At 39.7% G+C, this 13428-nt stretch overlaps 1 protein-coding gene across 1 annotated transcript in view; it reads left to right on the forward strand.

Annotated features, from left to right (window-relative positions):
* The window catches only part of KCNH5 (potassium voltage-gated channel subfamily H member 5), a 340538-nt gene that overhangs the window by 261557 nt on the left and 65553 nt on the right, over positions 1 to 13428 (forward strand). Inside the window, exon 10 of the mRNA XM_066276207.1 lies at positions 1492 to 1688. Coding sequence (XP_066132304.1) covers positions 1492 to 1688 — 197 coding nt within the window. The remainder of the gene's footprint in view (positions 1 to 1491; positions 1689 to 13428) is intronic.

Consider the following 13428-nt stretch of genomic DNA (forward strand, 5'->3'; position numbering starts at 1 on the left):
TTCCTTCCTTCCTTCCTTCCTTCCTTCCTTCCTTCCTTCCTTCCTTCTTTCCTTCTCTCCCTCCCTCCCTCTCTACCTCCTTCCCTTTCTCCTTCCTTCCTTCCTTCCTTCCTTCCTTCCTTCCTTCCTTCCTTCCTTCCTTCCTTCCCTCCCTCCCTTCTTCCCCCCTCCCTCCCTCCCTCCCTCCCTCCCTCCCTCCCTCCCTCCCTCCCTCCCTCCCTCTCTCTCTCTCTCTCTTTCTCTTTCTTTCTTTCTTTCTTTCTTTCTTTCTTTCTTTCTTTCTTTCTTTCTTTCTTTCTTTCTCTCTTCCCTTCCCTCCTCTGTCCTCCCCTCCCCTTCCTTCTAACCCTCTTTTCTCCTCTCTCTCTAGTTGTCTCTTCTCTCTCTCTTTCACACACATACACACTCACACACTTCTCTGGTTACATGTTATTTTTTCTCTCTAGTGGTCTGTCTTGCATATCTTTCTTCTTCTTTTTACCCCATCAGTTCTGACTTTAATTTTCATGATGAGAACAGATATATGCTCACCTCTGGGATTAGAAAGAAGAAAGAATAACTCTTTGGTAGAGTGCCTGTAGGATGACTTTTTTGCCTGCATATGCCAGGGGCTCTTGTGGAACTGCCTCAACACAAAGGCAGCTAAGTACTCTTGATTTGGAATGGTGAACTGTTGCATCCCAATTCCACTAATTGGAATGTACTCTGAAGTGAATGGTAGATTTCTAGAATTTTAAAAAGACACCCACATTTCTCTACAGTAGAGGACTCTTTTTGGAACTCTTTATGGCATGACAATGTGGGTCTCCATGTTTCACACAGCTTGGCTTCTTAGGCTCTGTGGCTGTGGATGGAGCTCTTGGGCTGGGGACTTGCATAAGGCTTGGCTTGATGGAGAGAGACTAGCATCCTTGGGGAATTAGTCATGGTGAGTTGTCTGCCTGGAGCACAAGCCTTAGTTGCTGAATAATGTATGTTTAATATATGTTGAATCAGTTCCAGATTTATAAAGGCTGTAGCAGTTGATCTTGTATATTGCATTTTACTGTCATCTCTACCAGGAGAAGCAGAAGGGATGAGACTAAGAATTCTCCTTAGCTCCTTCTAGCCAGAATGGGAAAAGCTGAAGTGGCAAAAGATAATGAAACTATACTGCTCACAAAAATTAAGGGATATTTTATCACTTCATATGAAGTGATAATTTTTGTGAGCAGTATATTTGTTAAAAATGAGGGTTTTGACTTCTTCATATAATATGATTTCATTTATTCATATTACCCCAGATTGCCATCAAGTACTGAATTCAGGGCGATGTAACTTTACATATTAAATAAAAGTGTTGTAAATTGTTATATGTGTACAGATGGGGTTATACACTCAAGTGCAAAATTATGCTAAGAGATCAATACCATCTATGAAACTGAATAAAAATGGTGATTAGGATAAGAACTAGTATAGATGCTTGAATACATATCTTATACTATTTTCCAGGGAAAGGTGATGTATTTGGTGACATCTTCTGGAAGGAAACTACCCTTGCTCATGCATGTGCCAATGTCCGGGCACTGACATACTGCGACCTTCACATCATCAAGCGAGAAGCCTTGCTCAAAGTCCTGGACTTTTATACGGCATTTGCAAACTCATTCTCAAGGAATCTCACTCTTACTTGCAATCTAAGGAAACGGGTATGTTGTCTGGATCCACTTTCACTTACTAGTATACACAGGGTTAATATGTCATGCTCTATTAGTGGAAGATTGGAAAGTTATTTCATTTTGCAGAAGTACATTCCTAGCAATGTGAAGTGATATATATATATATTTTTTTTCTTATCTTTTGTTTACCTTTTAAGGGGGGAGGGAACCCATTAGTACATGGATAAAGATTAGAGTCATTACAATTTAAGATGAAAAATGAAAAACAGAGTTGAGGAAAAATAAACAAGCTGTGCTAATTCTTAGGGTTTGTAATACTGCCATAAAATTAATATTAGTGTCTATATGTAAATTTTTTATGCTGGTAAGGTTAATCAAACTGGTTTCCCATTTTACATTGCGAATTCACTTTAAAATCTCCTTCTCACTTACTAATCAGTTCATAAAGCTTATTCCCCGTTAATTCTTTCTAAACACTCCATTAAAAAAAATACTTAGCTGCGCTGACATATCCTGTGAAGAGGTATAGGGATCCTTTACTTTGCACTGCTGCTGCAAAGCTAATCTTCATTGCCATTTTTTTCTCTATTGATGATGTGACATAGATTTAATTTGCATAAAAAAATCTCCTAGCTCTGATTTATAGGTCATTGGACATTGGCTAGAGCTCTTTTATTGCCAAGAAGGAATATACATTTGGATAACTGCACAGAAGGAATTTCATGTAAAATGATTGCCTGTCTACTATGGTGAAGTATTTTGAAATTACAAGCCTTTTCTTCCACTACCGCATTAGACAGAACCTTCCCTGTAGTTAAGATGGAGTGGAGAAAAGTCAAGCCAAGAGATGAATTAATGTCTGTACTGTAGGAACCGAGTAATGAACATAAGCAAATCCATGTAATTCCCTATTCAGGGTTCTGAGCGAGGATAACTGGAGGAGTCATGTTCGTACAGCTGTCACAATATTTGTTCTGCATTTGAATAGGATTTTCAGTCTATATTTTTTGTTAACACATAGTTATTGAGCACCCACAACCTGCAAGACAAAATGTAAAGAGCTGTCGAGAGCACAGTGACTTAACAGAGTCTGTATATCAAGGGGCCTACAGTCAAGTGTGACCATTATGTGAAATGCAAATTTATAAAACATATTAATATATTTGTGCAAGTAACTGAAAGTTAAAGTAGTAATGAATGTGGAAGAGGGGTGCCAAATGTAAACTAAATATGGAACTTTCTTGCTTATTTGTTAGGGAGCTCTCAGTCCCTTTTAGTATTAGGCAAAGCTGTCTCCTTTGGTTTATGCTCTACCTTCACCAATGACAAATTCTTTTTCTACAAGGCAGCCTGTTAGATTTTTGAAGCTCTCATATTTTAAGTCTTTCCCAATCTAAATTGTTGCCACTTTTGGAATCTTTTCACATGCTGCAAGATTACCCAAAAGCCCTATCTATTGTTGTTACAGTCCTCAGTAGAGACCTTATTTGTCACTGTCCTCCTCAAAGCATGTTGTTTATACAAAATCTCTTCTGATGTTTATAATGTTCCTGTGAAAAAAGGGCAATTATTTTCTCTTCAAAACATACAAGAAAACCCAGGCCCAGAGGGATTAATATCAAATCACCAACTGATATATTTGCAATGCAAGTTCTGATAATTAAGAACTCACAAAGTCAGATAATTAAGAACTCACCAGTAGAAAATAAATTTTGCTTCTTCAAAATGAATTCATCACAAAGCTCTCATGGCTTTTTTTCATACATCTGAGCACATGCATACCACACACACGTGCACACATACATGTGTATACACATGCACACACACAGGTTATAAGAGCCGAGTGCACATACCAGCATGGCTACCTCTAATAGGAAGAGAAGCTAGAAACAAAGTGTGTGTAGTTTTTATAAGGGGACCCGGGAAGGTGCACTTGCCTTTGCAGGTGCCAGTGTGAGTTACATCGGATGGCTTCTTCTCTTTATAACCTACTCCCTGTTATAACCTGTGTCAGTTTAAATTTTTTTTCAGCCTTTCTGAAATTGGTGGACAGTCTCAATGACTTGGTAAAATGTATAAGCAAGTGTATTGCCAGTCAGTGTCACTTTATTCTCAGGAAAAAAGGGGGGAAACTAAGAAAATATCCTCCAGTCATTCCTGAGAAGCTACCATTTTGAGAGTGTATTTTACAGCCATGCACTTCAATGTATTTCACATATAATAACGAATCTTATTAAATGTCCACCACCCACAGACAACAATCCCTTGTATAATCTTTATTTCATCTATGGGGAGGTTAAATTCTGAGAATAGGACAGCTAGTCATGACATTATGGGTCAGGGTCAGGGTTTGAATCCATCTCTGTCCAATTCTAAAACCCATACTCTTTAGACTATACCCAGTTGCTTTGGCTGGTCCAAGTGGCTCACAGTTATTTTCCCACAACAATATCCTACAGACAGACTCAGCAATTTGCCGATTTTTTAATTCACTCAATCATGTTAACTCCATTCCCAAGTGAGCTATTAATTTTTAAAAATGCTGTTTTTATTGCTTTTATTGTAAGCCTTCTTGCAATGAACACTTATTGTGAATCATATGATTAAAACTATGTCCTTAGTGGGCTACAGACGTCTCATAGCTGTCATAACCATAATTAAGGGTGTGCTTCTAGGAAGCTGAGGGATCAGATTTGAAACCCTAACACTCAGCTGTCATTGGTTACAGCTCTGGCCGTGCAAGCAGACATGGTGGCTAAGTGAGAGGCTTGTGTAGTGTACAGTTCTTGGTGGCTATTACAGGAAGGAATGTCATAGCGTTTTCGAACTTACCTTCATTCCCACTAAGGAAAAGTAAGATTTTTGTTATGGAAATATAGTCCTCACTAAATATCTTTAAACTCTTTTATATACAATTCAAGAACTACAACTGGTCATCTCATCCAACAACTAGAGCAACATTTTCTGTCAAAGACCAGAAAGTAGACATTTTAGGATTTGAGGGCCATGGACTGTCTGTCTCACCTACTCAGCCTTGCCACTGCAGTGTGACAGCAGCAGTCTTAGCTTGCGTCACCATGACAAAATACCACACAGCCTGGCAGGCTTAAACAATAGGCATTTGTTTCTCACGGCTTAACCCATTTAGGATACTTTTTTTTCTGGAATACCAAAATGATGTTTATTAAATTAAAGACCAGCTCTTATGCATGTGTCTGAGAGGGCAAGTGGCACACCCAGCACAGATGATGCCTAAATTTTCAAGGATGTTAATCAGACTTTTAAAGTAATTTTTGCTCATTCTGCCCAGGTGTTATACAATGATGTTTATCATGTATATAAAGGAGTTAACAGTAGGCATGACTGCTGTATTATTATTATTATTATTACAGAGACAAAGAGAGAGTCAGAGAAAGGGATAGATAGGGACAGACAGGAACAGAGAGAGATGAGAAGCATCAACTATCAGTTTTTTGTTGGGACACCTTAGTTGTTCGTTGATTGCTTTCTCTTATGTGCCTTGACTGTGGGCCTTCAGCAGACCGAGTAATTCCTTGCTCAAGCCAGTGACCTTGGGTCCAAGCTGGTGAGCTTTGCTCAAACCAGATGAGCCCGTGCTCAAGCTGGCGACCTCGGGGTCTCGAACCTGGGTCCTCCACATCCCAGTCCAACGCTCTATCCACTGCACCACCGCCTGGTCAGGCATGACTGCTGTATTTTGAAAGACCTGCTTATAAAGTGAGCCCTTGGCTGGCCTTTGGGAACTTGGATTGAAAGAGGTTTTCCACCACTCTAATGAGTGGCTCACTATGCCCGCACTACAGTGTGTTCATAAAGTCATGGTGCACATTTGACATGTCACAGGAAAGAAACAAAAGACAATAGAAATGTGAAACCTGCACCAAATAAAAGGAAAACCCTCCTAGTTTCTGTAGGATGATGACGTAACACCGTGTATACAGTGGAGCAGCCCACGGTCATGCCAGTTGAAATGTGGATGGTACAGAGGAAAGTTCAGTGTGTTCTGTGGCTTGCTAAATTCGAATCCGTGACCAAAGTGCAATGTGAATATTGGCATGTTTATAACGAAGTGCCACCACATAGGAATAACATTACTCGGTGGGATAAGCAGTTGAAGGAAACCGACAGTTTGGTGGAAAAACCCCGTTCTGGTAGGCCATCAGTCAGTGACGAGTCTGTAGAGGCTATATGGGATAGCTACCTAAGGAGCCCTAAAAAATCTGTGCGTGAACCACATTGAACTGCACTGAATAGGTACGAAACTGGGAGAGTTTCCCTTTTATTTGGTGCAGATTTCACATTTCTATTGTCTTTTGTTGCTTTCCTGTGACATGTCAAAAGTGCACCATGACTTTATGGACACACTGTATTTCCTCAAACAGTGTGATTCATGCTAAACATTTACTTTACTTTCAGGAGTCTGGAATGTTGATTTGAGCCAGGCAGAAGATACTTATATGACCAGCCTTTCATAAGTATGCTGGACACTGAGTTCTTAGTAAGCATCCCTGGTGGCAACATTTCACAAGTGTGACAGCTTGTTGCTGAAGGAATCGGGGACAGGACCTCTGGAGACTTGTGCTTAGCTTCCCCTTGCTAAGTTTGCTTTATGCCGTAGTCAAAGCTGTGACTATATGCTAAATTCTGTGAGTCCTCTTAGTAAATCATCCAACCTGGGGGTGGTCTTAAGGACCACCAATGTACCATTTATAAAAGTTGATTAGAAATCTATATTCCCTGAGGTCCTCAAATTTTCAGATGCCTTGGTAATTTCACTATAGCCTTTCATTCCATAAAAGATACTGAAACTTACATTATGTTTTATGAGTATAAAAAAATGAACTATTTTAAAATTGGTGGGTGTATTTGTCCATGCAGCTGTCAGGAATATTCCATTTCCTTGAAACCTAAAATAAATGCTACTTTGGCTCTTCTAGCAGCATTAGCTATGGCTGGGATTTCTAATTATTTCTAAGTGTTTCCTTCGCTTTCAAAATAGCAAGAACATATTTTCCTCCAGATTGTTTAAATAGGATGAGTGGGGAGTTTTATTTGTTATATTCTGTACCTCTTCTAGTGAGACACTTTGCTGAAGTGTGGTACAGTAAGTATTGACTGGTTCAGGATATGTTCAGTGATACCTATTGTGCCCCTACTCTGTAGCTGTAGGGTAATGGGGGAAAAAGGCCAAGTGCCTGCTCTCCAGGAACCTGCGATCTAGTGAGAGTCAGGTGGATAAATCATAATAGAGTCAGATAAGTGCTGGAAGAGGGTTACCCTCAGGGCAACAGTGGGGCATAGTGGAGATAAATCTAACTCATCCTGAGAAATAGGAGTGATGACAGCACTGGAGTTAGGGTTTTATTTCAAAAAGAAAACTAGTCTAGAGCAAGGAAAGATCTTATTGGTTGTTTAGTCCAACTTATTTTCTCTAAAGATGAGAAAACTTAGACCCACAGAATTGCATGAATTGCTTAAATTCACATAGCTAATTAGTGGTGGAAGTGGGATTGGGATCTAAGCCTTCTGAACCCACTGCTGGCTATATTTCTGCTGTTTAGCCTAGATTATAAGCCTTGTATAGAGGACTGTGAGTATAATGCAAAACTTGATCATGTTCATTTTTAATAGGGAAAAAGGGAGGTAGACAGCATGACTATGCATGTGATTTATACACTGATTTTGGTGTTTTTCATAGTGATTTAGAATAAAACTAACACTAGAGTAAAAAGAAAGTATTCAAAGTCCTGAATAGGACTCATAGTCTCAGCATGGATCAGTGTACATGGTGTGGTCATAGTAGGCATGTCACATTCTGAAGGGTCATGTTTTAGTAAAAGCACGCAACTTACATATCAATATTGTGTTGCATATCAGATGGTGATACTGAATATGGTAAAATAATGCTTTGCTGATAAAAACAGTGTTCTAATACTCTTTGCTATCTTGTCAATACTTTTTTTTTTTTTTGTATTTTTCTGAAGCTGGAAACGGGGAGAGACAGTCAGACAGACTCCCGCATGCGCCTGACCGGGATCCACCCGGCATGCCCACCAGGGGCGACACTCTGCCCCCCAGGGGGCGATGCTCTGCCCTTCCGGGGCATTGCTCTGCCACGACCAGAGCCACTCTAGCGCCTGGGACAGAGGCCAAGGAGCCATCCCCAGCGCCCGGGCCATCCTTGCTCCAATGGAGCCTTGGCTGCGGGAGGGGAAGAGAGAGACAGAGAGGAAGGAGGGGGGGTGGGGGTGGAGAAGCAAATGGGTGCTTCTCCTATGTGCCCTGGCCGGGAATGGAACCCAGGTCCCCCGCACACCAGGCCGACGCTCTACCGCTGAGCCAACCGTCCAGGGCTTGTCAATACTTTTAAGAACTATATATTATGGCTGCTGTACCACCTAGTATTAGCATACATAGAAAGAAAATTTCTCACATTAAACAAACACCTATTTTTTCATCTTGTGTTTTGTTATTTTTGAAGAGGCTAGCATTTTTCCCATTAGACATTATGAAAAATTATTGACAAATTTACTGCCAAATATGGCAATTATGAATACTAATAAATTTCTGACTTTAAAGAAAAGGGAAAAAAGGAAGGAAGGGAGGGAGGGAGGAAGGAAGGAAGGAAGGAAGGAAGGAAGGAAGGAAGGAAGGAAGGAAGGAAGGAAGGGAGGAAAAACAAGTGTCTCCATGGAGAATTGGGAAAACCTGAGACCTGGATGACAACAGAAAACAGGCATGGAACGAGCTGGTGTTGAGAACAATCCTTTGTTAGAAGTGAGAACTGAGATTATGATATGGCCAATTCCAAAAAATCAAGTGAATATATCAATAACTGAAATTTGAAAAGAAAATAATATAATGAAGATTGAATAATATTCACACAGGCTAAAATTGTTCGTGGGCTTCCCTTTCAAAGACCATATTCATTATATTAGTGTGTATAAACTCTTCTTGTGGTCCTGGCCAGAAAATTGTTGCATCTTTTTAGTCCATGGTTCTGCTGAATGTGTTGTGGGTATAATGAAAATTTCTTAGCCAAATGGCTCCAGGGGAAATGTATCTAGTACATCCACTATTGTCACGGAATGAAGCCCAGTGGACATAGATCAAAAGTGATGCCAAACTGACACTTTGGCTTTAGTTGTAGTCTCAGAGAAAAGCCTCCATTGTTGCCTCAGAGCCCCATCTTGCTTCTGGTTTATACTTCTTTTTACTGAACATCTACAGACCCCTTTAGTTCAAGGCACAGGCTAATCTGGGATCCTTCAACAGTATTCTTTAACCCTTGTATTGCTCAGCTTAGGCTGCCATAATAAAATAACACAGACTGGGTAGTTAAACAGAAATTTACTTTCTCGTAGTTAGGAGGGTAGATGTCCCAAATCAAGGTGCTGGCAGGGTTGATGACCAGTGAGAACTCTCTCTTTGGGTGGCAGATGATTGCCTGCTCACTGCCTGCTCACTCTCCTTTGTGCATGCACATGGAGAAAAGGTATGAGCTCTCTATTGTCTCCTCCTTTAAGGACACTAATCTTACTGGATTAGGGCCATATCCTTTGACTTCATTTAACCTTAACTGCTTCTTTAAAGGCCCCATCTCCAAACACAGGCACACTGGGGGGTTAGGGCTTTAATGTATGGATTTTGTGGGGGAGGACAAAAACACAAAGTCAATTACAACCCCATTTGCTGTTTGTTTTTAAATTTAAACTCACAGCAGCTGAAATGGATCTGCAGTATCAGGAATGAGCAACAGCATCATCATTCAGTATTGACTTTTATATCTGAATGATGCATAATTATCAAGACAAGCAAAATGTTTTTACGCACCTACTGGGATTTAAGAGAAGGTTCTCATTCGAACTTAAAAAAATTTTTTCAAAATGAAAAAATTGGAAAAACAGAATGGAGAAGTACTTGCAGCATCCCTTTTACCCCACAAAGCAAAAGTCCGTTCCCACAGAAGGCTTTATTTTTAAGTGGAGAGCGGTTGAGTCCAGCTGACAATTTTATAGACAACTATAGTACCAATCTTGTGTTTTAATAATCCAGGAGTAAGGCATAGTGGTTTAGGCTCACTGGTGCATTCGAAGAGGCTAGAACTCAGTAACTGTTTTTCTTTTCAGAGAGCATTCTTATGGTGAACCCAGCTGCACAAAATGTCTTTCTTTTTTTCTTTTTCTGTGAGCATTGAAGCATCTCTATAGCAATCGCCTTTTGTAGAACTGAACATGAACAAAGCCTAGTGGTCTTGTCTGTCATGCAGTGTTGCAGACAGCAGTATTTTAGTGCTGGCATCTTTGAAGAAATGGTCTAGAAATGTGATAATGAAAATTTCAACCCACTAGTTTCTTTTCTTCCTCCTGTTGTCCACACTGGTATATCTGTTCAGCAAAAGATAAGAGCACATTCATTCCTGAAATTCATAATTTTTTTAATCCCATGAAAAAGACATCATTTAAAACATTGTCCACAATTGGGACCATAACTCTGAAGTATTATATAGTATCTATGCTTTCTTCTCTCATAGCATTGATCATGGTACCATGGTTTTCTATTTACATTTCTTTTTTTTCTCCTTAATAAAGAGCTCTATAGAGTAGGTATTTTCCATAATCCCGTTATTGCCAATTGGCAGAATATTGCTTGCTATAAATGAATGAATATATCAGTGAATGAATGAAACATGAATCAGACATGCTGCTCAGCACAGCTTTTATCATCACTGACTAGAGTAATCACTGTGCTCCAGAAAAACAAATGATACCCTTGACAACTTTGGCGAAAAGCCTTATGAAACAGGATTACTAATTAGTGTTGAATCACAATTAGAGTTCACTTCCAGCTGCAGTTCCTAACCTGCAGATTCTGCCACCAGGCAGTAGCTTGTCATGTGCTTTCAGAATAGCGCAGCAGTTTGGACATCACTTCTGAGTGAATTAAGCTCCCCTGATGCCAGGGGCTGTGATGTCCAGAATAGTACCCTAATCTAACTCTATAGAATTTACTACACTTGAATTTGAGCAGAGAGTAGTTTTAACTCTTATAATCTCATTTGGTCACCAGGATTGCAAATTCACTGTGAACTACTGGCCCTGCTGGCAATAACTCTGCTCATGTGTTTTGGCTTTAGAACTTTGAACCCTGCAAACTGAACCTCATCCAAACTGATGTAGCTCACTGCCTGGCAGTTTATACAGCACAGGCATTATCTCATTTGATAATAGGGCATGAACTAAGAAAGATGGGTGACTTGCCCATAGCCACACAGCTGATAGCTACTCTGCGGTTCCAACTTCAGTCTCTTAGCTCTGAGCTGGCTCTTATTCCAACGATGGTGGTAGAAAGAGGCTGACTTTCAGCAATCCCAGGGGTGTGTTGTGTGCATGTAGATGAAGCAGAGACCTGATTATGCAGTCTTTTGAGCCCTTAAGCTGCTTCTATTTAGGGCTTTCTGTTGGTCTGTTTCCAGACAGAATAGCAACTTTTCCACAATTAGTTACCAGGACATAGGTTCACAGAGCCCTCATTCTTCCATCACGCCTCCAAAAACAGTTATTTAAGGACAGAGTTTACCAAGTTTCAGAGTGCAGACTGGGCTCAATAATATACCAACATACTTGACAGTATATTTTATTACCTGTTGTTTGGCAATGCTTCTTTTCAAAACTGAAGTTTGTTCTGATTCCAGGAAAATGCATATTTCAGTAGTAAATAAGAAGAAAATGAGTAAACATTTAGTAGACAGAAGAGTATTTAGCTAATGTAATACAAGAGGTAGACATTTCACAAGTTATTTTTCTTTGGAACCCTCAACATAGCCCACAATCCACTTTCAAGTGAAATGCTTTGAAATTTGATTTTATTTTAGGGCTGAACTCTCCTGATTTACAATTGTACCTTTCTAGTGGCATCACAGCTGGATGCCAGCCTGTTCATTTCCAATGTGTCTACCACTTCTTAATGTTCCGCAGTGAATATTGACCAGGGACCCCTGAAAACATGGTGCTATATCATACCATCTTAATATAAAAAAAATACTCCTTTTGCATGAAAAAGAAAGGATTTCTATTAAGACTGAGATGTCCATAATTATTTTCTTCCCCAATGCCTTTTGGTATTGACTTGAATTTGGAATACATGCAGTTTATTTTTTATATATAAATATATAGAAACTTTTTATCTTCTTATGTCTCATTTTACTTCTCTCTTCTGGAAAAAAAAAGTCAGTGGATATTATCTGTGGTTGAAAAAACAGGTTATATATATATAAAATCTTAAAGTTGGATGTGTTTATGGATTTGTATTTAGTGTATTTTTAGGCATACTTCTTTTGGAGGGTTTCTTCCTCCCCAACCCCCAGCACAACATCTAAATTTAATCGTATAGTTTGTAACTGTAGGCAGTTTTACTCTTTACTTTTGGAGCTGAATTCACTGACTCAGCTTTTTCTGTCCTTGGAGGTGCCCGAGAAAATCTACTGCTCAACAGACATGTATTCAAAAGGCTCCAATGCTACTTCTTAGGAGTAGCTTTGTAACACTACAACCTGGACACATTTTGAGAAGCATTTGGATATTCAGAAGAGGAATTTTAAAATGCTTACAGTGAATTCAATATTACTGGTGAATTTAGTAAATTTAGACTAGTGCCAAAATAGTAAAATAAATATTGTAATGACACATGTTGATTTATAGAGAATAAAAAGCATTTCAAAACATATACATTTTGCAAATGAGAAAATAGAGACTACTCTGTGGTTATATTGGACTCTTAATAGTTGATTATTATGACCAAAATTGCATCTGCCTTCCTGGAATATTCATTTTTTTTCCCTCAGCTGGGAGGTAGGTGCATTTCATAGATTTTGATATTTCAATCACGTGATCTTTTCCCAAAGTAATCAAATCAAGCCATTCTACTAAATAGCCAGAGACACTCAGATGACCCAGCAAGGCTACAGTAATTCTACCTAGGGAAAGTCACTCATTTTCTGCCTTTTCTTTCTGAATCAAATTGCACCTGATTCACCTAACATTTTTAGAAGTTGGCATTTGATTTCACTGGAGTTTATTCTATGTCCACAGTTTTATCCTCAGAGAGTTATGTCATTGGTAGAAGTTCAGCAGAGGCACTGCCCCTTAGGAAACTAACAATTGCAATGGAAATTGAAGAGTAAAACTCTGCTAATTCTGCACATAAGAAGCAGCCAATTTCCTGTAACAGCAGCACACAGAGGTAATGTGGGGCATTGGACCCTGTCCAGGAACCTGCTTCCCTTTTTTAACAGGTGCCTTAGCAACTGCTTTAGATATGGCTGTGTACTGCATCATAATTCCAGCACATTAAATGGGTAATATGTCACACAGGTCCTAATGCATGACAGAAAGATACATGCCCACTCTTGAGTGTGAAAACTGTTTCCTAATGCACGAGAATTCAGAAACCAGGATGTAGAATGACTTGCTTTGCTATTATTGTACAGTGCACTGTTACCTGAGGAAGGGTCTGTTGTGCCAGCAGGGAGTGAGCATGAGAGATCAGCTCCAGCCTGCTGGACTTGAAACTCCATAAGGTGAGGCTGAAGGCCTGTTTGTTAATGTTAACATGACCACACTGACAGTCACCAGGTGGCTCATTACCAAATGAAATCATACACCTGGAGGACCTTCTCTGTAGGCTGCTGGGATGGAGGAGAGAAGTGGGGAGCAAAGACAGTGCCTGCCAGGCCTCATCCCCTTTATTT

Source organism: Saccopteryx bilineata, chromosome 4, assembly GCF_036850765.1.
Source record: "Saccopteryx bilineata isolate mSacBil1 chromosome 4, mSacBil1_pri_phased_curated, whole genome shotgun sequence".
In the NCBI taxonomy this organism is placed as follows: Eukaryota; Metazoa; Chordata; class Mammalia; order Chiroptera; family Emballonuridae; genus Saccopteryx; species Saccopteryx bilineata.